The sequence below is a fragment of the Callorhinus ursinus genome, unplaced genomic scaffold (assembly GCF_003265705.2).
Source record: "Callorhinus ursinus isolate GAN/ISIS: 27379988/994484 unplaced genomic scaffold, GSC_fseal_2.0 scaffold30, whole genome shotgun sequence".
NCBI classification, from domain to species: Eukaryota; Metazoa; Chordata; class Mammalia; order Carnivora; family Otariidae; genus Callorhinus; species Callorhinus ursinus.
The window spans coordinates 19157707-19181727 of NW_027397092.1; the positions used below are offsets into that span (position 1 = coordinate 19157707).

Genomic DNA, 24021 nt, shown 5'->3' on the forward strand with positions numbered 1-24021 from the left:
TCCACTCGTGGAGGGTGCGCTCAAGTAGGTGGGGTTCCCAAGGCTCCCTAAAGTCCACTCGTGGAGAGTGCGCTCAAGGGGTGGGGCGATCATCTGCTGGAGGGCAAAAGGGGTCTGCTGACCAATGGGGACAGAAGAAAGGGGTTCCATGGGCCTCATTTCACCAGCACAGACGCCAAGGACCCTCCCGCAAATTCTGGCTCTACCCAGTCCACGCTGTGGCACCTCAGGTGAGTGAGTTAACCCTTCTCAGCTTCCGTATTTTTTGGTTTGTTTTTTTGTTTGTTTGTTTTTACTTTGAGTAGAATTAATGCCAGTGGGGCAATAATGCCGACCGGGGGCTTAGCATAGTACCTGGGACTCAAGCAATACCCATAAATGGTAGCTTGAAAAAAAAACCTGGCGGTTCTTTTAAGCTCATAAATCTAAGCAGAGTTTAATCAAAGCCCCAAAGTACCTGTTCCCTTTATACTACCCCTCCAGAGACGGGTCACCCCCGAATGTCAAAGAGAGCTGACAGAATGGGGGTATCCATAAATACTGTGACCGCAGTGCCCACGGACAGGATGTCCAGATGCCAGAGGCGGCTTCCCCAAGGCCAGCCTTGGCCTCCAGGGGGCTCGACGGTTGGCCGTGGGGCCAGTGGGCTGGAAGGAGGGAGCGCCCAGCTGCAGTCTTCCTCCACGGGCTGGGCCTTGGCGGAGAGAAAGTGTTCCCACTGCTCTTTACCAACATGTTTGCATTTATACTGTTTTAATTCCAACAGGGCTTTTATGGCGGAGACACTGGATGCCACAAACAAGCTGTTTTATTTCCCCTCCTAAAACCCACTGTGATTTACGGGCCGGCTCTGGTGTAATCCCAATCTCTGCTCATGAAAGACAGGGCGGCTGTCTACACTGCTCCGTGGGGCCAGGTCTGCCCGACAGATGTGGGGCTGGGGGCTGAGCACACGTGCTTGCCTTTGGCATTCTGCCCTCTTTAAAAGCTTCCAATTGATTGTTTTTAAAAAACTTTTTACTCTGTGAAAACCGTAGAGAATTACTTTTATGCTTCAATTAAAAGTTTCCCGATACCCCTATGAAAGAATATGAAATTGTTGCCTCCAGTAAAGGCTCCTATTGCTTCTTTCTTCAGAAGCACCTTTCATCAGAGGAGATCAAAGTGCATCCGAAGCACTAATTGAGCCTCGGAGCCATCTGTGCGGAAGGGCCGTCCCCAGAGCCCTGCTCCCTGATAAGGCAGGCCAGGGTCAGAGAGGCTAACTCATTTAGCCAAGGTCACACAGCAGCGCAGTGCCGAAGAACAGACTGACTTTTTATGGGAGGTGGGAGAAGGAGGAAGCTGGCTACTTACACTCTAGTTCACAAGCACTTTGTCAAAAATGGTTTTGAATGGTCTCTGGCACCTATTACTCATCTCCCTGGTTCTGGGGAACGTTCAAGCTGCGGGGGTGCTTGCTGACCCCTTGGGACGCTCGCTTTTGGCTCTGCCACGTGCTCTGACCGCCCGAGGGGCTTCCAATGCTCTATCTCCCTTAGCTTTTAAGAGGCATTTAAAAGTGTTTTACAGTCACGTTCAACATAGGCTTTTGGCAAAAGAGAAGAGAAAGAAAAAGCGTAGCGATTCCAAGTGTAAGCAACTCTCCAACGAGTGGGTCATCACATAGCTCCGGACGTCCCTGACTTCGGCGGTAGCGTGGCACTCCGCATCCACAGGGCGCGGAGCTGGTGGGAGCTTTCGCTTCTCCCCTGCGGGTTCCTCTCCCCCCCCACAAACTGTGGGGACATGGCGGCTTGGGTGCTCCAGCTTCTTTTTGCTAGTAAGCCCGAGGACACAGCGCACTGCACGAGCACAGAGGACGGAGGGCCCTTCACTTCAGGTAGGACCTGGTACCGGACACCAGGGCTGCTCGGAACTCCAGGACCAGGGAGGGGGAGGGGAGGCCCGTGCAGCCCTGGAGGGCCTTGCGGCTGCTGGAGGTGGGCAGGGACGGAGGCGCTAGTCACAGCTCTCCTCCCATATCCGTCCTTGGGTAAGTCCTGCCAGCCCTACGCGGCAGCTGTGCGCTCCAGGAGGCCCTGGGGCCGGCGCCTGTCTGCCTGGGGGCAAGGCCTTCCAGGCGCAGTGTCCCAGGCTGAGGAGACGGGACGCCTGCCCAGGGCTAGCTAGCTCTGTCACTGGAGGGGTAGAACCTCGCTGATGGCAGCGTTCGGGATGACGGCACCATTACAAAGCTTGCCCAAGACGGAAATAGCAAACTCCACTCTGTCCTCCTCATGGGTTGGGAAGAGGAGTATTTTGAAAAGAGGAGCTTTCTAGAAAGGCGAGGAAGGGGTTTGAGGATCCATACTCAGGCTCACCCGGCGCAGCCTGCGGGCTACAGGGAAGTTGGTGTGGTGTCGTCACACAGCCCTGTCGTCCTGGGGCACTGGGAGGGACGGACGGCAGAGACCCAGGGAGGTGCACCGTCCGGATGGGATGCCCCAGGTGCCGCCACGGCGAAGACAGAGCCCGGGGTTGTGGCCTCTGTCGGGCCCAAGATGTCCACACTGCAGCCTCTGAAGGCCCGTCTCCCTTGGCTTCGGTGCCCAACCCAGACAGCGAGGCTTCTGGGACGACCCCGTGATGGGATGGGCGGGGGGCGGGCACGGCCTCTTCAGCATGCCACGGAGCTCCCAAAGCCGCCTCCCTTCTCAGAGCTCCTTTCGTCTCGGCTAGCGCACACCCAGAGCCTACCGTGGATAGTTCAGGGCTGGGAGGTGGGCCGGGCCCAGCCCTGTTTCACGGTTCCTTAAGTGCCCACTCAGGCCCAGCCCTCCCGAGCTCGACCGCAGGACGGGGAGACAGCGGCGGAGTGCGCAGGGCAAGGACGCTTGGGAGAGCAAAGGCGAGAGGCAGAGAGTGGTGGGGTTGTGGGAGGGGCTCTCGTCACGAGCACCCCAGCCTTCACACCTGCCCTGTCGTCTCCACTCACCCCACATGGGGGTTTTAGTGCCCTGCAAGGCTCACTCTCTCCGCCACCATCTCTGATGGTGCCAGTACACCCTGAGGCCCCTTCCCGTGCTGACATTTGCTGTCACGCCGGAAATTTCTATTGGCCTCGGGCTTCGTGTCTCACTGTGTCCCTTCAATTGCTGTTCACCATTGCTTCACGTTTGTATTACTCCCTACCTTCTCAACGCATCAGGTGGCCTGAGGACAGCCTCAGCGGACCTCGTACCAGCCAGAGCTCCATGATTATGGGCCACATATGCAGATCGGTATATCCAGTAATGACGTCACAAGCCGTGTGTCCTTACCTGCCACTGCCAATGGATGGGAACGCGATGGACTTGAGCTTCTTATCGTCGGCCAGGGCCAAGCAGTTCTTCACCGTCTTTTCCAGAAGTTCCTCACACTTGTCTGCACCCCAGACCGGACTGTTACAGTGGATCACAAACTTGGCAGGCAGGCCGTGGCCCGCGCTGACAGCAGCTGGAGGGGATGGGACAGAAACAGTGAGTTCTGTTCCTCTGCGAGGCACACAGCATCAGATGCCCCACACAGACGCCTCCGGGGGGCGGCTCCCCAGCTAGTCTTCTTCGGGGCGACACTGGGCCAAGGCCCACCCTTGGAAAGTTGGCATTAGGATGCATCACCACCAGGAATGTTAGCCAAGAGGACAGTGAGCTCTCTCCGTGCCCTCCCGGAGGCAGAGCCTGAACCACCTCACTTGACCGAGTATGTCACAATGTTGGCAGCCTCAAGTTTGCCTTTTGGGGACCCCAAGCCCCATCCCTCCAGTGGGCTCAAGTACAGATAATGAGGACATATCTAGAAATCCGCCCCCTGCCCGCCCCCGGCACAGTTCAGAATAAACCTATCAGGAAAGCAGCTCCGTTTCCTGAACCGCTAAGTAACATGACTGGTAATAGTTCCGGTGCCCTTCTCCCTCCCCGATCCCCCTTGGTGTGCACAGAATTAAACTTCTTTCCACGACACTACTGTTCTCTGGTCCTGAAAGAGCTGCTTTGTCTAACTCTCCACGTCCACCCCACAGCCAGCTTCCGCCCTCAGGCTCTGCCCCTCATCAGCTCCAAAGAGCCTGGCCTCCAATGTGCTGCCCCCAGCAAGGGTGACACGTCAGTGCGGGGTCTCCCCGAGCAGGTTCTGCAACCCCTGTCCCCCAAGATGCACGGCAGAGCGGGAGGCTGGGCGTCCATGCGTGTGGTGAGTGCTGCCCGCTCTGCTTCTGCACGAGAGCCCCTGAGGTCTCCACACCGCCGCTGTCGTTTGACTGTGTGCTGAGCCTGTCTGCTGAGGGACAACCGTCCTCGGGGGTAGGGCTGTCAAGGTTGTGACGCTAGTGGAGACGGGGAGAGCGTGATTTGTGGGCAGTTTCTCACGGGGCGGTAGCAACAGCTCTGAGCCAAGACACGGCTCTGAGTTTGAGTCTTGGCTCTGCTCCCTGGCTGAAGAACTCTGGGATGAAGCGCTGACCTCTGGCAACGGGAGACCGGGGGGTTTACGCGCTGGCCGTGGGAGCAGTCACGGCCAAATGACACAAGGGAAAAGACTGGAAGGAAACATCCTAACAGGGCTCATCTTCGGACAGTGGAGCAGGGCTGTGTTTTATACAACCTTTCTGACGTATTTTAAAACATCTTGTAAAACAGATGCTAATATCAAGAACAAAATGAGTTAATAAAACAGGCAAATGTGTCTTCAGCCATGCTAAATGTAAGGGGTTTGCCTCAGCTGTGGCTCAGGTGTCACCAGCTGATTTGGGTGCGTGGTAGCACCAGGACTGCCTCTCGTCACAGCTCCGAGGGTCATCCAAAGGAAGGACCTCTGGGCTGGCACAGAGAGGGGCCAGGAAGGGATTGAGAAGAGGCCAGGAGCCCCTGGGTGGGTAATTAATAATGGTAATTAATAATGCAGGGTCCTCCCTTGTTCCATATGGGACTTCGGTGGCAATACCCAGAAGGGCTTGGAAACGCCCTCTACCCTGATGCCATACCCCTCTGACCACCTCATGTTTCAAAATCCAGGCCAGCAGCGGAAGAAGGACCTGCCTCTAGCTCTTAGCAATCTTTCTTCCTACATCAGATTCCAAGCCATTTTCTTACCCCTGGTATCAGGAAAGGTGTGACTGGCAAATGAAGAATGTCTACTTCTATTTTTCCCATTAGAAACACGATGGCTGAATGAAAAGGGTTCATTTGCATGTTTCCCCAGCACTTCTGCAGATGGCTTAGTATTACTATCGACAAGCCTCGACTCTTAGCTTTGCCAAACCCGGCTGCTGTAATTCCTTAAAATGAGAGGTCTAGACATCAAACATTCAAAAGCTCTTTTGAGCAATAAAGAAAAAAAGTGGAAGGGCAGTTTGCACAACCCTTAAACTCCCCCTGACAATTTGCATGTGGTTAAGTCCACGTCATAAAGCTGACAGGCTTCCCTGTGGCTCTAGGTCGGACACAGGTGTGCGTGGCCATGCACCTCTCAACTCCCAAGATGCCTCACGACCCGGTTCTCCTGATGCCACACGAGGCACGCCCTTCCCCAGCTCACCTCCAGCGACTTCCAAGGGCCCGTTCTTTTTTCGGAGCTCCAGAACAGCTTCCACAAACTCCTTGCCACCTTTCTTCTCCAGCGTGTTTCCTAGACAAGGACACGGTGAGGTCAGACGGCCACTCTTGCATCTCGGGGCACAGACAGACACTTAGCATGTCAGGTGATTACAGACTTCCAATGATCTGACCAGCTAAATTTCCATACGGCTGCAAAACACGAACTAAGCCTTGGTTAAGTCAACTAAGTGACATTTAGAAAGGATCCAACTGGCCAATTGCCACCGAGCAGTCTTTGCTGTCCCACATTTGGGGGTGACTCGGAGTAATCCGAGATAGGCCAGAGATGTGAGGGACATGGGACACACCTGTTGCTTGCAAGCGTGCCTGACCTGCACGCTTTTCATTGCTGTGAGAAACCAGGTGGTGTTGGCTTTAGAGGCTTAGGCCTCCCCTAGACTTTCTTCTCTGTCTCTGGAGAGAACCCCTGAGTAAGGAGGCTGTAGGGGAAGCACACCATGCTCCCATTAGGGAGCCAGGTCTGCTCTTGGCAGCAGGCCCAGGAGAAGCATCCAAATTTGGCCACCTCTGGACCAGCGTTACTACCATGCTTCGTTCCTATTTTGCAGCTTTGGCGTCATATGTGAAAAAAAAAAAAAAGGGCCTCAGACAGTATTTCCTTCATCACACTAATGACTCAGAATCACTTTAGGTAGAGGAAGGCAACATCAGAAGCAGAGCTTAAAGGCGAGCTTGTACCGCACGAAAGGAAGGTGACTGCCTGTTCGGGGCCAGATCTTCAAGATTAAATCCAGTGGAGGTAGGCAGCCCCTTTTCTTGAGGTGGGGGTCCTGCTGAGTGGTCAGTTCCTGCCGTGAAAGCCGAGTGCCCACACAAGATGACCAGCCTCCACGTCACGCGCTGCTCACAGGGCCCGCGTGGCACAGCCAACCGCGTTCAAAACCAGCGACGCCCTCATCCTCTCAGGTTTGGCCAAAATGGGGTCTCAGCCTTCCTTAAGCTCTGATTCATCAGTTTTGCACATTTTAAAGTACTTTTCCTCACAAGAGGATAAAATACTCCCCTTAAGATTCACCGTTTATCTTGGAAAATCCTAAGCTGCACTTGGCACATTGCGGTGTCAGTCAGGGCGCATCGGAGTGCACAGGCCCAAATTCTCTTTGGATTATTCACGCTTTTGTGGCTAGGTCTGTTTATCTTAGAGGAACCTGGCCGACTGGCTCTAGAGGAGCGAACTAACCCCGGGAAGTATCGGGAAGGAAGCACACACAGCCCGGGCACGGTCACCCATCAGCACCAGGGGGAACCGCAGGCACTGACTGGCAGCAAGTCGGGGGTGCACGAATGCACGTGACCAGCAGGCCGTCACCCAGGGGGAGCCCTCAGATGTCTGAGAGAAGGCCCAGCTTTTTGGGGAGAGATTAGCATGGGATGCTTTGGAAGGGAAGCCAACATCCCCCATTAGCCGAGACTCTATACCCTCACGCCTTCGCCTGTGTTGGAAAGCAGTCACGGGCGCTTTAAATGGCACAGCACTCAGGAGGGGAAAATACATCCACTCCAGAGACTTCTAACCACTCTGGCATCTGCTGCACATTCCTGACAAAGGCCAGCATCACAGAGGGTGGCTGAGTGGGCGTGAGGGAGCAGGGTCAGGCCCCATGGCCACCTCCATGCTGCAGGAAGTGCAGACTTGAAGGAGACGACCCAGGGGAGTGAGGCCCAATTACGGGTTCACTCGGGAGATCATGCAACTGAGGAAAATGAACCTTTAAGTCTGAATCTGCTGGGTCCCAAACACTGCTGTCCACCACGCCTGGCCTGGCCTTCCCTGCTGACGGGTTCTCAAGCTCCAGGGAGGGAAACAAGTCTGCTCTACGCGGAGCTATGTTAGGTCTGCATTCTCTATCAGACATGCTCTTTGGGGGCAAACTGAGAAATTTGGAAGGCAAAATAAAATCAGTACTGTATTAATACTGCCAACTCCTTTCTAAAGCATACGGTATTAAGAAAATGGGCTGATGTAGCCTTAAAGGTGTTTCATCTTAGGAAGAGTGTTTACTTTAAAATTTTTACTTGTAATTAAATCTTGCTTTAATTAGAAGTGAAACTTGCAAGTTAAAATACACTCAATGCATTTCCCAAACTTAAAAATTGAACCCTAGGTTGCAGGCAATCACCGCAATCAGGACGGGACCCCTACACACACATATGTATGCACATGTTCATGTAGACACACGTGTACTTTGTAACAAGAAACAGGCCCATTTCAACTGTATTGTCAACACTCATCATGGAAGACTCTTGCTTTTTAGGCTCCACTTCAGGGTTAATCGTAAAGCAATTGGCTTCTTTGCCCCCAAGCGTAAACATGTGTTACTCCCATGAGAACAAGAACATTATTTCATGCTTAGAAAGCAGGCATAAGTATCAGTGTTCAAAACAGCCTAAGCGAAAATTTAGGCTTGGACAAATGTCAGGCTAAGCCTGTGGTCTATTTCACTGTTAGAAAGAACTGTGATGGGAAAGAGTTAATCACGGGGCTAAGCATTCCTGCACTGGCATTCCTTCTTCCAGCAGTCTCGGGGCCTCAGGAATTTCACACCCAGTGGGAGAAATGTCCTAGCTTCCTCTTTTCCCCTCTCACACATCCAAGTGGGAGCTAGCACCAATTGAGACCACGAAGGAATCTGGTTTGTCATTGTTTTTGGAAAATGTAAAAGACAGGTGGGTTCACTACTAGTCTGGACTGGTTCACTGAGAAAAAGCACTGAGGTGAGCTTTGGAAGACCTGGGTTCCAGAACAGTCATTTGGGGTCCTCCTCGGCCAGTAAAGCTGTCTAGACCGGCTGAGGTTCTTTTCCAGCTGTGACAGTGTCTGTGAGTGATGTGACACGTGACCTTGGGCAAGCTCTCGGAGCCAGGTGACAGCGAGGTCACCGAGGCTAATCGTGCCTCCCCTGTACATCTTGGGGAGGGGGTGGCGGGGGGGGCGAGGGCAAGCACATCACAGGGCAAAGGATTAGCACTGTCACGATTCCGAGGAGACCAGTTGTGATCATGGTTCTGGAAGGACTAGGTTGTTACCCCAAAACTCGCTCCTGCCCCATCTCAGAGCCTCCAGCTCTACCTTTTGCCCTGGGAGCTTGCTCATTTCCATTTCATCCCAAGTCCTGGATGGCAGGGTGAACCCAGGCCTTAGTCACTCCTGGCAGAAAGATAAGCCCTTTGCTGATCTGTTTATTTTCCTCCAAATAAGTTACTTCCCTCCCATCAAGTTTTCATTTGGTTAAGAAAGGGAGTATCTTTCTCTTAAGCTGCCTGACTTAGGAGCTCTTAAACTCCTCCAAGATCTTGTGAAAGTGGAGTTTATTTTAATTGCCTACAGCCTGATTTCATTTTGGCCGGGACGCCTTAGCGAGTCCCAGCTTCCCAGCCAGTGGCCAGTGTGTCTTTTCCATCCACGTCTGAGATCCAAAATGCCCAGGAGAGCAACCAGCCCAAATCGCGGTACCTAGGGCAGACTTTGCTAGTGACACTAAACAGAGCTGGACAGCCTCAGATGGCTACACTGTTTGTACTTGCAGTGTCTGGGACACTCGGGAAAATCCCGGGAGCCTCAGCCTCCAGGCTGACTTCACTTTTGCCCTTTCTTAGAAAGGGCACTGCGTTAGGAAGTGGTGTTCAAATCTACAGCCAGCGTGTTGCTCTCGGGACAGGCACACCTACTGGTAAAACCCTAGTTGCACATGAGGGTGAGACCAGGCAGGAAGCACCCATCATGGGGCAGGCACAAAACAAGGTGCTTTGCTTATAAGAACGTCCTTCTCATCATGATCACTCTTTCATCGATAGGGAAACCAAGGCACTGAGGAGTTAAGTCACTTGCCCAGCCCTCATAACTGGTAAACGGCAAGGCTGGGATTCAAGCCCCTGCCACCTAGCTCTAACCCTGTGCCTTCTTGCCAAAACACCCGGACCGGCCCCCTGGTCACGGAAGCCCGGCAGCATATTCTTCAAGCAGGGTACTCCCCGCCATTCATGCAAGTCTGCAGCTGCAGTGTGGGCTCGCAGTCTGACCCTGTGTCTCCCCCACCCCGCCCTCTGCTGGTGAGCGCCACAAGCCAAGTGAACAGAAAGGGGCTTTCTGGGTCTAGGATCGTCTAGGGATCCCACACCAGAATGAGATGACTTTTGTGCAGCTAAAGTCTGAGAAGCCCAGTGTGTTCTCAACATGCCCCTGAGGCTTTAAGGCCATCTTCAGGGAAGCGTGCTTCTGACACTGAAGTGGGGGTGGGGGTCGGGGGAACAGAGACCTGTGCCCTGGCATCCCTGTGTGTCTGGTCCACAGACAGCACCGAAGTGGTCTTGGAAGCCACTCGGCCCACCTGGCTGCATCCCCCTCGCAGCTGAAATCGAGGGTGAACCCAGTCTCCAACAAAGCTGTGCCTCGTGAAGCAAATGCCGAAATGACGTTGCCGCCGAACCAGTTCCCAAACCAGAAGTGTGCCCCACCTGGGAGCTGCGTGATGCACCCTGGCTGACAACTAGCTGTGGTTTCTCGTGTTCACAGCCCAGGGACGGGAGACCTTGGGAAGGTCAGGACAGCTGGAAGTGTGAAATGAATGCAGCCCTGCATTAGCTGTCAAAGGATCAAGCTGTCTGCGGCGGCCGACTGACCATGCACACACACACTCGGCAGCACCCGGCTAGGCATTACCTACTTCACCACCGGTGTAGAAGTCAGTGTTTGTCGGGTGAACGACAGCATCACTGTCGATCGAGGCAATGTCAGCCTGTACAACTTGCAACTATAACAGGTAAACAAATGTATATCAACTGTGTTGGACCGAGACCCACGCACAGGCACATTTACTAATGCCCAATGGCAGGGCTGGCCTACCTGGTCGATTCCAACATATGAGCCCAAGGGGCAATCAGTCCACGAAGTGTGCGCACATGTGGATGGGGGTGAGGCGGAGGAGGAGGAGGAGGAGGAGGAGGAGGAGGAATATCAAATGTGACATGTTTAAATTAAACATTTGAATGACATGTCCAAAAAAAGAGAAACACACACATGAGATCATTTCCAAAGATTAAAAGAAATAACAAAACAACGAATGCCCCATTTCACTTCGCAAAAGCCTACAAAACTGGTACCCCGCTGAGAAGACTACTAAAAACATGGCATCTGTTTTAAAAAAAAAAAAAAAGTGGACTATCAGGCCAACCACAACGACAAGTTTCTCCATTTTGTCGGCCGAAGCTTTCAGGGCTGCAGTTTTAGTCTTGGGACACGCATCGTTTTGTCTGTGAGGGACATCTCTTGAACACCAAGAAAACAGTATGTGTGCATAGAGAACTGCCTTTATCATCCCCTTCAACATGCACAAATATTTTTCCAGGTCTGCCATTTATTCGAGTCCATCTTATTTTCATGTATTTTACATATAAAATGTACTTTGGATACGATCCCTGCTTTTTCTAGCTTGTGGCTTTTTTTTTTTACAGAAAATATCTGTACAAAGAAAGTATATGGATGGAAAATGAGTTCGGGCAGGGCATTCTTGAGTCCCCGTTCCCTTGTTTCCAGCCCACAATTATACCTAGTTTGTGAGGGTTGGGCCCAGGCTCTAGAATGAGCATCTCTGCCAGTTAAGAGATGCTGCCACCTGACAAAGGTAGCCAAAGGTGGGAATTGAAAGGCTTTTAAAACATACCTAGGTCAGCATCAGGCAGGAGGCTGCCCCAGTGGGCATCTGCTCATCTGCTGCCCCTGGCAGGGCTCACAGCTAAGTGGACAGGAGCCTCCACTGAGTCCCTGAGCTGACAGTTCCTCTGTGCAAACATCAAGCCACAGACTGGGACACCTGAGGGGTACCTCTTCGCTTGCCCTGAGCCATGGAGACACCATGGCTCTGGGGCAGAGTTTTCCTCTGTAGGAACTCACTCAGACAGAGATGCTCCCTTCTGTTTAGTATCATCCTCTAATAATCAAATAATTCATAAAGTTGGCATGCAGCCATATACTGTTTTCGGTCGTAGAAAAAACTGAGTAGGTGGTAAATTTGGGGGAAACCAATTTGCTGGTGGAGTCAAGACAACAATATACGGATGCAGTTTGTCTTTTCCTTTTCAAGTGCGTTCAAGCTTTGTCATTTCTAATTAAGGCTTAAATGGAGAAACTATCATTTTGTAGCAACCTGAGATTTTTCAGTTCTAAAAAAAAACAAACACATTTTAAAAAAATCCCTCCCAAGTAACCAGCAGTCAGTATGATCACTATGGAAGAGAATTTAGATGGCAATCTCTTGACAATCAAGGGGAAAGTAGCCAATTGCACTTAATGAAACGTCATCAGACATTTCCATTTGAAATGGCTCGGAGTGAGTAAACATTCAGGGTTTACCCTCCAATGTCCATCTCGGATTTGGGAATTTGGCTTGCCCACCTGAAGTTTGAGAAGATGAGGAGCCTAAATTCTGGGTTCCATAACTTTTCATCTGACAGCTGGCGGTGCCAAACCCCATCCCCAATTACCTAGGTCATCTTTAAGGTCAATGTCAGCATTGGTAGGATTGATTATGGCCTCCACCTCAAAGCCGGCTAAATTACTGATTTCACTGTGAATAAGGTTCAGCTGAAAAGAAAAGCATGAGGTGGGAAATAACAGGACAGCCGGGAAGTCACAGAGAAGTGAGCCTTGGGATACAGATGAAGGGCAGTGGACGCTCCAGGTGCACTGGGCACACAGGGGAATGGGGAGTCGCTGGCTAAAATGAATCCGTCTCAAACAAGATTCGGGTGCTGCTCAGGATGCTGGAAGGAAGCAAGCTAGGCTGAGGGTCCAGGACCTGCTGGGTGAAGCTTGGGGCAAAAGGGAGGCATAAGCCATGTGGACCGGCGGATCCACTCCCCTTTGAAGAAACGAAGTACAGCTGCTAGCAGGACCCAGAATCAAGAGTACTCACCGCCGGGGTGCGGGCGGTATATGTGACCTCCTCTTTGAGCCCCGGGATGGTACACAAGTCCTAGCTGGTTTGGGAAAGCCCTAGTAGCTCTGCTGTTCTCCTCCAAGGGGCCATGGGTCTTTAAGGCTGTTCCCCTCACCCTGACTCCTGGCGGGCTGGCTCCGCTGCCCTGCCCAGAGGGGGCCAAGAGGAGGTAGTCTGTTGCTTAGAGACATCTAATTTTGCATGCCTATTAGTCATGTGACGCTGAAGTTCTGGTGAGAGCCAGGGAGAGAAAGAGTTCTCGAGCGCGACGGTGTCTCCTCAAGTGTTACACTTTGTTGGGGCCCCACTGGGTCTAGGATTTCCCCCAGTTTCATGAGCATGAAACCAACTGGCTCTTTCTGAAGAGCCACTGAATGTGCTCCCTCCTCACAGTTATCCCATTGCTATGGCAACCCTCTGGCTGAGAGGAGCCCTGAATTCTAGATTCAGCTGTCAGAGGGGTAAGAAGAATTAGCTGGCCCAGTACTACTGTCCCGGGTCCTACCCTTGTTCCCTTCCTGTTCTTAGGTACAAATGCCTGCAGCAAAGTGCTCGCGCGCGTGCTCTCTCTCTCTCTCTCTCTCTCTCTCAGTTAAGATGCTTATCCTTCAGTGACATGAATTCCTAACAGCTGCAGCAAAGAGCAATGCCCAAGCAGACCCCAGAGGAGCTGGCGCCCGGACGAACTGCGATGGAGGCTGGAAGAGTTGCCTGCAGCCGCAGGACCCAGCAGGGCAGGAGCCTTTGTCCAGGCGCGCACTCGGACGAGAGGGCCATGTGCAGACCCTTGGCAGGGAGGCCCTTGGCAACTTGGCTCCAAGGCACTGAATTTCTGGGGCCAAATGTTTCGTTGAAAACAAAACCAAACAGAAAACCTGACACTCTATAAGCACCAGAAATATAAACCCACATTTCTCATTCCCAGAAGCACTCAGCAGATTCTCAAAAAAATGAACCCGCTTAAACCAAAACTCATCCTCTGTGAGAAAGCACTTGGGCAAATGAATCTGGTCATACGCTGGGCTGGGGAAAGACTTAGCCAGGCCCTGCCACAGGGCAGTGGGCTCCATTTCTAGTTAGAGCCGGAAGGTGGGAGAGGAAGAAGTTTTCTCCACGGGGACTTCCTGGGGTCTGGTTCCCAGCACTGCAGGATGGTTTAGGGGCCACCAACATCCCTGAAGCTGGAGGAAGCCCACTGCGGGGGAGACCTCACACAGTGGAGCTATTGGCACCGCAGGCTCTGGGACAGGGGCAGGGGCAGGGGCAGCGAACAGCATCAGGCGGAGGGCGCTAAGTGCTGCATTCCGGGAGAAGGGGTGTGGTTGCGCGCAGACTGCAGGGGCAGGGGGCGCTCCAGGAAGGCAAGTGAATGGTCAGGATTCAGGACAAGGTAAAGGGTTTGATTATGATATCATGTAAGTATTGCATCTTTGCATCTAACTTTAAGCAAATGCTGTTTATAAAAACTCAAATTAAGCTAATACTCCCTGCCTCCCCACCCCAAAAACCACCCCAAAACCCTACACTGTGAAGTAGCAGGAGGTTGTTGAGGGAAGAAGGGAAAGGAAAAAAAAAGGGAAAGCAACACTTGACTTGGTGTGGTATGGATGAGTGTATTTTTAAGGGATCTATGAGTTTCCTTTCTTGTTTGTTTAAAAATATACATGTTCAAATCCCTAAAATTCACACGTATTTTTTTTTCCCAACAGTATAGATGCTTGTGAACTTTTATTTGCAAGTACCTCATTGGAAAAGCCGCTATTTCCATGGGCTTTGATTCAGCTAGCGGAGAAGACCCCAGAAGACAGTCTCTGACTCTGCCTGGGGAATGGGATCTCTGGAGAAACTGCGGGGTGGGGAGGGGGCGGGCAGCGGGGAGTGCCATGGCTTTGCTGAAGTGAGGGAGTGGTTGCGAACAGAACAAGTTCCTTGGAGAATTCCCAGTTCCCTCTGGACTCCTCACCTTCCTGACAAGAGGCGCCCCACTCTTGGAAGGCCAGAACACTGCCCCTCGGGGGGCCACTACCATCAGCCAGGAGAACTCCTGACTAACCGAGTACTGTCTCACTCGCTCCCACATCTGACTCTTGCTTTTCCGCCTATGTTCACTGTGCACCAGGCTCAGCACAAGTCCTCAGGCTGAGGGTCTGAGCCGCAGAACAATTTTGCTGCGGTTAAATACATCAAAATATTTTTTTAAAAACCACCTCTGGACTATAAAGCATGTTTGGGGTGGGGGGATTACTATGTGTGTATGTCCAGGAGAGGAATGGGTTGGGAAGGCAGAGGACAAACTGCTGCAGGCACTTTGGAGAGACACATGGGTAACCAGCTTGGCTTGGGCAGGCAGGCCAGTGGACAGAAGCCAACAGTGAAATGGTCAAGAACAAAGGCCATAGCTCCCCCTGGACAGGAGAAGAAACCCCGTGAGCATGACATACAAATAGGCCATGTGTGCAGAGGTCTGACAAGGATCCTGCAGTCCCGTGGCTACACACAAATCGACCTGGTAGGACCAGGAAAGACGGCCAGTCCTAGGAAGTCCCAGCCGCTCCTCCCCCAGGGACCACGTGGCTGTCTGCAGCGCAGCACAGAGCAGGGCGGCCGGGGAGCAAGATTTCCGGGCTCTGTGCATAGTCTCATATTGAGTCTGCTTCTCCGGGAGGCTGGGGGTGGGGGTGTCACTGATGATTTCAGAATTTGAATAAGGTCACTACTCCTTTGTCTTATCATTGGAAATGACGGAAACCTAAGTTTTAAATCCCAGTATGGGGAATTTAAAATATCTGAAGGTTGCTGGCCACTGTTGAGAGTGACCAAGGGGGACTGCCAATTACAGAGCAGAAGGGGGTCCTACGTGGCTATGGAACTGGAAGAAGGGGACTTAGCCAAGTGTCCTGTGAGACCCTTCCACTTCTGGGCCCTGACTAATCTCAGCTACAGCCAGGGTCCCCGTCTTTTATGCCCCACATCTTCCCTCTAGTGGTTAGGTCCATGTCAGTCCTTGTTCTCTACTCATGAGTGAACTCGTTACTAGAAGCTCCTGGAAGGCCGGGCATGGGCTGTCTCTCAGCCCTGAGCGCCACACGATGCCTGAGATGGTGCTCAGGCTGCTACAGGCGCACAAACAGAGCTGGACTTGAATGTCAAACATCCCAACAACTCTGAGGTGAAATGAACATCTCCCTTCTCTTAAAGTAGGGCTAACGGAAATGCCAGAGCTCAGGACCTGGGCCCTTGGCCTGGCTTAGACCCGAGGTGGCTCAGGGAAAACCTGGCCTCCTGGAAGGAAGGCTGGCTCCCACCACTCCTGGCAGGTCAGGAGGCACCTTGCCAGTGACAGGGAAGGAGCCGTGGCTTGGAACTACTAGACGGACTATGTATGGGCTACGCCTTGACATGACCTACTTGGCTACAGGAATCCGATTTTTTTTATATATTGTTAAAAACTCAATTTTAGGAAATGAAAGTATTTGATAAACAGTAGCTGAGTGACATGTTGGATCTAGCCTGTAATTGTCCAATTTTGGTGTCTCTCATGCCCTCATGAGGGACAAGGAAGGGAGAAGGCTGACCAGCTGTATTTCCTTGTGCTAGGCCTATAAAATGTCACTCTCTTCCTGTCCCCAAAGTCCACTTCAACCAAGGTAGATAGAAAGGGTGAGGTGTTCCATAAAACTGTTTGTAGCCCCTGATGGCGAACCATGTTTTCTCTGCAGCCCAGGCCTGCCCAGCCTCTGGGATGAAGGGGCTTCCTTTATCTGTGCCCTGCTGCCTACCCTGCACACATCCCCAGCTTCAATTCTCCCAAAGGCCTCAGGTCTGATGGTGGCATGTGGTGGGTCTCTGGCTTAGAACGTGTCACACAAAGACAAGGACACAGGGGGGCACTGCTGGAGGCCCAGGAGCTGAGCCAGCACTGTTCATGCGTCTCAGACACCAATCGTCAGCTGTAGGGTAGAAAGAGGGCATCGACCCTTCCCTCCTCACTGCCGCTTTAACTGCTCCCTCTCTTCTGACAGTGCTCTAGCCCCTGGGAGTCAGGTGTGTGTGTCTGTGAGGGAGAAAACCCACGGTACGCCACCCCTGCCTTCCGCGGCCTACAAGCTGCGGCTCGGATCCTGACAGTCTGGGGGGCGTGGGGACTCACTCACAGCCTTCTCATGCTGCCTTCCCTGCTCCTCCAAATAATACTGACCCTACCCAGAAAGCCTGAAATCATTTACTGCCACTGACCCAGACTTATAGAAGTACACATTGGAAGACCCAAGTTTTTAAATCTCTGAGAGGAAGTTGCGAATCTCTGTTGAACCACAAAGCAAAAACATTTGGTGGATTCAGATTCACAGCACTGTCTGCTTTTCGAAAACAATTCAACAACAATGTGTGTGAACACTGGGTAAAAGAGTCATGAGGATGATTATTACTCCTGAGACTTGATCATCAACAATAATGAAATCCCAGACTCCTCAGCCCTGGGCCGACTTCTCCTGTGAGTAGCTTAGCAACCAGGCCTGGCAGGGCTGTGCAGGGCACCGTATCACCTTTCTCCACCGTCAGCTTGCTTGCAAGATTCAAGCATCGGTTTCACGGTCACAGATGGGAAAACCAGATTCAGAGAATACCGGGTACTATCCAGGCTTCCTTCTCAGGTACCCTTTTTAGGACATTTCCAAAAATCTAAGTCAAAACTATTGTCTGTAAGAATGACATTTTAAAATGCGCTTTGCGGGGAAAAGTCACGTCAGTGTTAGGACTCTTGCCCTTTTTGCATTATATGCCATGACTTTCACCCCACGGTAATAGCCCATCAAGGGCCAGAAAGTACTGCCGGCAAGTAATGCTCCCAAAGAGCAACACTTGCTGCACGTCACCCCTCAGGGCCCCAGGGATCCAGGAAGGGCTGCTGACACACTGCTTTCTGACGCTGGGGCCCTGGCGGACCTGAAGGGAGATGTGGTTTCCCCTGCTCAAGGGCATGTGCGGTCCCGGATTTGGGGCGACCTCGTCCAGGATGTGCGAACCTCGGGTCATTAATCTGGAAGCACACATACCGTGGAGCGCAGCCGCGCGGTAGCTCGGTGCCTATTCTCCCTGATGACATCTAACTGGGTGACGTGGGAAAGCAGATGGCTGGTCTGTCTGGGTCTGCACTCAGCTCCCTGACAGCTGGCCATTTTACCCCGGGTTTAGCTCAACCCATCCTTCCAGAAGCTCCCTTCCAAAGCCAGGACATCGGTAACGGGCACATGAGTTTCTCTGTCAAGTCTACTTCTTCGGTGTTTGTTTCTTAAAGAACGCTAAATGATGCCCCTGTAGGTTATGACAGAGTATCAGTACTTCTCTAGAGCTTTCTGGACTCCCCACCCCTGAACGGAGTCCCATCAGAACTGGCTGGTTTGTACTTTGTGGGGCTGTTGTGCCTGTGGCAGCCGGTCCTGAGACCAGGTGTCCCCCACACGGTGGGGAAGAGGGTGCTGCTCGGTTGCAGAGGAACTGGCCCGCTGTGTGCGGCCTGTGCCACCTCCCCTCCAGAGCTCCCATGCAGCAGAGCTCGGACAAGACCCCAGTCTCAAGATCAACGAGGGCAACCATCTGCACGTGGACATTGGTGTGGCTGAGTGCGGCTACTCTGAAAATACCTGACTTAGCCAGTACGGGCGGTGTGAGGCGTTCTGAGAGCAAGCTGGCTTTGGGGTGGCCGGCCGGGGGCAGCAAGAACCACACGGGGAAGGGAGAGGCCAGGGTCAGGGCAGGGGAGTGCCGAGGGACTGTGGGGAAAGCGGGAGGGACTGAACTGCTCTCCCTGCTCGGCAGGCTTGCGAGCCCGGCGGATGGTCTGCACCGGGGATCTAAAGCACACTGGAGCTGCTCCTGAGCAGCACGGGTGTTCACACTTGAGTTCACACCACAGCGACTGGGACGACGGTTCACCTTAACGTCCGATATATGACCCAAAGGACATGTTAAAGGGTGTGAAAGTAGACCCAGGTGGTTGCCTTCACTGCTGAGTTGACGTCTTTTTAAATAAATCAAAAATACCTTCAACGAAAACTTTCAAAACCCCAGACCTTAAGATGACAAGCTCTGATTTGTTTTCCTTTGAAAAATGCATACAAAATACAGATAATGGTTATAAAATGTCAGCTGCGATGGTGATTTGCTGGAACACAGGGTCCACCACAGGAATTGCATCATGAGAGCCTGAGTGCAATCAGGACAGGAAGGGGGGGGGGGAGAAGGAGCATTTGCAAGGCAGGAGCAGGAGGGCTGTGTCACTTGAGATGCGAAAGAAAATTGACAGTGAGGTTGTAAAAATGATGCAGCTTCAGAACCAAGTTGTTAGCCACAAAGCAATTTACACGGAAGGTCAAATTCATGCCTTTCATTTTCTTTCATGGAGGATTAAAAAATTAAGAGAAGTGGAATTCCCTCTCTCCAAACCCCACCCCCTTTTTTTTGGTGTCAATAGAGAAATATTAACTCTCACTCTCAGGTCTTAAAAGCCTTTGCATCATTTTTATTTTGAACAAAAGTGAATCATCTTTTACAAAACCATGGCGTCCTGGCAAAGCTGCATCACTGGGATGGCTGAAAATACAGTGCCCACGGTTAAAACAAACAAAAGATTGGCTTGAGGAGTCGAGAGGTGGCTCAGTGTACCCGTTACCTAAGGACATCTAGAAACAATCCCGCCCCCGATCAGAGGCTCTGCCTGCAGGGCCCACCACAGTGAGCGGGCTGCCTGCTAGACCTTTCCTTTTCCGAGACCCAGCTTTGACTTTGGGCTGGTTTCCTGGCCGGGGCTACCTGATGACCCGCTGGTCCCCCCTTAGCAGCTCCTTCCACAGACCAACCCCAGGCTGTCCAGAAGCACCCCTCCCCGCCCCCCGTCCAGGAGCCGCCTTCCCTCCTCTTAGCACTATCTCCTCATCCCACCCTCCGAGAGAGCCCCCCACAGCGCTCCTGCTGCGGCCCTCCCTGAGGCCACCCCGCCAGCCCCGGCCGCCCACTCCTCCACCTGCACCCACCAGGCCAGGCGTGGCCTCCGGGAATCCCAGGGCCTTCCCGCAGCAGAGGTGGCCTCCACCCATCTGTCCCAGGGCCATGAGCCGACCGAGGCCGCGCGTCTGCCTACCTTCTGGCCGAGGAAGAGGCTCTTGGTGGAGAGGACCGTGAAGCCGTCGGCCGGCGTCCCCTCGGTGGTGCTGTCGGCGCTGGCGGCCTTGCTGACTTCCCCCTGCTTCTTCTTGCACAAATACAAGAGTCACTAGGAGGCCCGCACAGGCAGACACCCAAGGAATCTGGGCTGTTCTAACAGGGAGGTGGCTCCCGGGCCCTGCCCATCATCCTGCAGAAAACAGGCCACTACTGCACCACTGGCCTTCGGCCGTTCTGAAAGCGGGAGCCGCAGACTCTGGGAAGTCCTGGAGCTCTACCAAGAGTGTTGTCATTTCCTCACTTTGTAATCTCAAAACAGAGCTACTTAAAGGCAAAACTTCACTGTGGAGTGATAATCTACAACAACTATCTTCACAGACCAATTAAATGTCCCTTAATTAAGGGTCTTTGCTTTCTAGATGTGTGTACATTATTCAAGTTTGAGGGGAAAAAGCAAACTGTTCCTGATCACGAGTTCTCAAAGAGCTAAACATAAGACCAAGGACCCTAACCCTCCAACCTTCCCCAGCCCAGGAGGGAAGACACTTCCCGACTGTCCTTCAAGAAAACCAGCCTGGGAGAAGGATCCCTACGGTGGCTGCTGGCGAGCCCCGGTGAGCGGGCATGGCTATCAGTGTGCTCCTGGGCCTCTTCTTTGGCCCAACCAGACTCAAGTATGTATACCCTGGGGTTCCCAAGAGCCCTGCAAGGTATATCGTCCAGAGAGGTTTCATTCATTTCCAGATCAACTTTCTAACGGACTTCTCCTGAAACCGATCTGCCCTGAGTGATGTGCACCTGTGACGGAGGTCTCACGCCCCATCTCCTTGCACCAGCACCCTTGTCCCGCTTCCCATTACTGGCCTGGCACCACCACCCCCCGCCACCCCAGGAGTAGGGATACAGGGCTTTACAAGTCTTTCATGCATTTCTGTTAAGTAGGAGGACCATGGGAGAGATGGGTATTTTGGCTCATTGGGGGATGTCTGCATTCAGATATGCCACAGACTGCGGAGAGTGGGGACAATGAATGGTAGTCTGTGTTCAGACACTCCACCTTTTCCCTTCCCCCCCGTTATTAAAGTACATCATTCTTGCGGGGCTGCTTGAGTGTGAGCAAACCAAGAAAGCAGGGGTGAGAGGCATTCCAAATGGCCACGCCTTGCTAAGGAAGGCTCTGGAGGGCAAACTCAGGGCAAGGTCTGTGCCCGTCCACATGCCTATTTAGGGATTCACATTCATTCACATATTAACATTTTTGCTTACATTGAAAAAATATTCTAGTTTTACAGTCTGCTCTAACAAGAAGGACTGCTTTAACGTTTAAGTTCTATGGCCAAGCTGGAACATTTTCTGTACATTAAATGAGCTAAATCTGAAAGTCCAAGGTTTGGATATAAATGCTAATACAAAAAACATTTTGTCAAGAGACACAGCATTAGCAAAGATATGTTAAAATGATCACCATTATGGTTTTCCTAATTCTTTCAGTATACCAGATTTGACAAAGTGAAAGAGAACCCAGCAGTGAAAGGTATAACCTACAGTTATGTGGTAAGTCTTAGTAAGCCTTTTTTGATATACTTTCCAGGAAACACGAAAGGAAAAGGCAGGGTGACAAATCCTTTCACTACTCAGATGTTTCTAATTCTGTGCTTTCAACAAAATGGGAGAAATACCAAATTGACTTAACAGCTGAGAGATCACTGAAGAACAGACTGACAGACTTCATAGTAATGTACCAACGCCAGTTTCTTAGTTGTGACCAATGTACCAGGATGATGGAAGACGTTACAATGGGGAACCTCGTGAGGGGTACTGAGGAACTCTCTGTAATGTCTGTAACTTTTCTGTCAATCTAAAACAATTGTAAAATAAAGCATGCATTTAAACAAATTGATGACAGATTACTAGGTGACTGTTGGCACTTAACTCAAGAGTTCAGAGGACTGAGAGATGTTGCTTTAACAAAATCCTTTCCATTCCCACTTATTTTTTGTGAACAAGACATTCCCAGTACTTATACCTGTAAATATACAAATACAGGATGCTGAACCCTGTTTCATTTTAGCAATAAGTCACTATCTTATGAACTTGAGTTAATTGTAAAAACCGTATCTCCATCTATCCCATAAGATACAGTTCCAAGAATATTTTTTTCCTTAATAGTTATTAAATTTGTAAAATATTTATTGGTTTGATGAATTGTGTATTAATAAGTGTGATTACTATCCAATCCTATAGAATCCATAACATTTAGTGCCTTTATGATCACAAATTTTTTTCCAAGAAACTTTAAATTTATATTTGTTGTGAAGATCAATACAATACTACCACCTACATTAAATATGTGGCATTAGGATAAAATTATGTGGGACAAGTGAAAGGGATATACAGGCTCAAGGAGAAAAGTAATGTGAATTTTCCACTTGTTAAAAAAGAGCTTGTCTGTATACTTTTAAAATGATGATGGTATAGACCAGAAAGGAACACAGACAATATACAGTAACAGTCACCTCACGGGCAATACAATAAATTCATATCCTTCAATAGTTACCCTGAATGTAAATGAGCTAAATGCCCCAAAAGACACAGGGTATCAGATTGGATAAAAAAAACATGACCCATCGATATGCTGTCTGCAAGAGGCTCATTTTAGACCCAAAGACACCCCCAGATTGAAAGTGAGGGGGTGGAAAACCATTTACCATGCTAATGGACACCAAAAGAAAGATGGGGCGGCAATCCTTACATCAGACGAATTAGATTTTAAACCAAAGACTGTAATAAGAGATGAGGAAGGACACTATATCCTACTCAAAGGGTCTAACCAACAAGAAGATCTAACAATTTTAAATATCTATGCCCCTAACATGGGAGCAACCAATTATATAAGCCAACTGATAACAAAAGCGAAGAAACACATTGACAACAATACAATAATAGTGGGGGACTTTAACACCCCCCTGACTGAAATGGACAGATCATCTAAGCAAAAGATCAACAAGAAAATAAAGACTTTAAATGACACACTGGACCAAATGGACTTCACAGATATATTCAGAACATTCCATCCCAAAGCAACAGAATACACATTCTTCTCTAGTGCCCATGGAACATTCTCCAGAACAGATCACATCCTAGGTCACAAATCAGGTCTCAACCGGTACCAAAAGACTGGGATCATTCCCTGCATATTTTCAGACCACAACGCTTTGAAACTAGAACTCAATCACAAGACTAAAGTCAGAACGAACTCAAATACATGGAGGCTAAAGAGCATCCTCCTAAAGAATGAATGGGTCAACCAGGAAATTAAAGAATTAAAAAAATTCATGGAAACAAATGAAAATGAAAACACAACTGTTCAAAATCTTTGGGATGCAGCAAAGGCAGTCCTAAGAGGAAAGTATATAGCAATACAAGCCTTTCTCAAGAAACAAGGAAGGTCTCAAATACACAACCTAACCCTACACCTAAAGGAGCTGGAGAAAGAACAGCAAATAAAGCCTAAACCCAGCAGGAAAAGAGAAGTAATAAAGATCAGAGCAGAAACCAAAAGAACAGTAGAACAGATCAAGGAAACTAGCTTTGAAAGAATTAACAAGATTGATAAACCCCTGGTCAGACTGATCAAAAAGAAAAGAGAAATGACCCAAATAAATAAAATCATGAATGAAAGAGGAGAGATCACAACCAACACCGAAGAAATACAAAAAATCATAAAAACGTATTATGAGCAACTCTATGCCAGCAAATTAGATAATCTGGAAGAAATGGATGCATTCCTAGAGATGTATCAACTACCAAAACTGAACCAGGAAGAAATAGAAAACCTGAACAGACCTATAACCACTAAGGAAATTGAAGCAGTCATCAAAAATCTCCCAACAAAAAACCCAGGGCCAGATGTCTTCCCAGGGGAATTCTACCAAACATTTAAAGAAGAATTAATACCCATTCTCCTGAAACTGTTCCAAAAAATAGAAATGGAAGGAAAACTTCCAAACTCATTTTATGAGGCCACCATTACCTTGATCCCAAAACCAAAGACCCCATCAAAAAGGAGAATTACAGACCAATATCCTTGATGAACATGGATGCAAAAATTCTCACCAAAATACTAGCCAATAGGATCCAACAGTACATTAAAAGGATTATTCACCATGACCAAGTGGGATTTATCCCTGGGCTGCAAGGCTGGTTCAACATCCGCAAATCAATGTGATACATTAATAAAAGAAAGAACAAGAACCATATGATCCTCTCAATAGATGCAGAAAAAGCAT

At 50.5% G+C, this 24021-nt stretch overlaps 1 protein-coding gene across 7 annotated transcripts in view; it reads right to left on the reverse strand.

Moving 5' to 3' along the window:
* Positions 1-24021, reverse strand: part of MACROH2A1 (macroH2A.1 histone) — an 87135-nt gene that overhangs the window by 5973 nt on the left and 57141 nt on the right. For 4 of the 7 annotated variants that reach the window (XM_025860957.2, XM_025860958.2, XM_025860959.2 and 1 more), the window contains exons 5-8: positions 19710-19820; positions 12117-12216; positions 5557-5646; positions 3303-3477 (exon numbers count right to left, since the gene is read on the reverse strand). In XM_025860957.2, coding sequence (XP_025716742.1) covers positions 3303-3477; positions 5557-5646; positions 12117-12216; positions 19710-19820 — 476 coding nt within the window. Of the gene's footprint in view, positions 1-3302; positions 3478-5556; positions 5647-10296; positions 10388-12116; positions 12217-19709; positions 19821-24021 lie in introns of all 7 variants that reach the window. The other 3 variants (XM_025860961.2, XM_025860962.2, XM_025860960.2) reach the window with 3 other exon arrangements.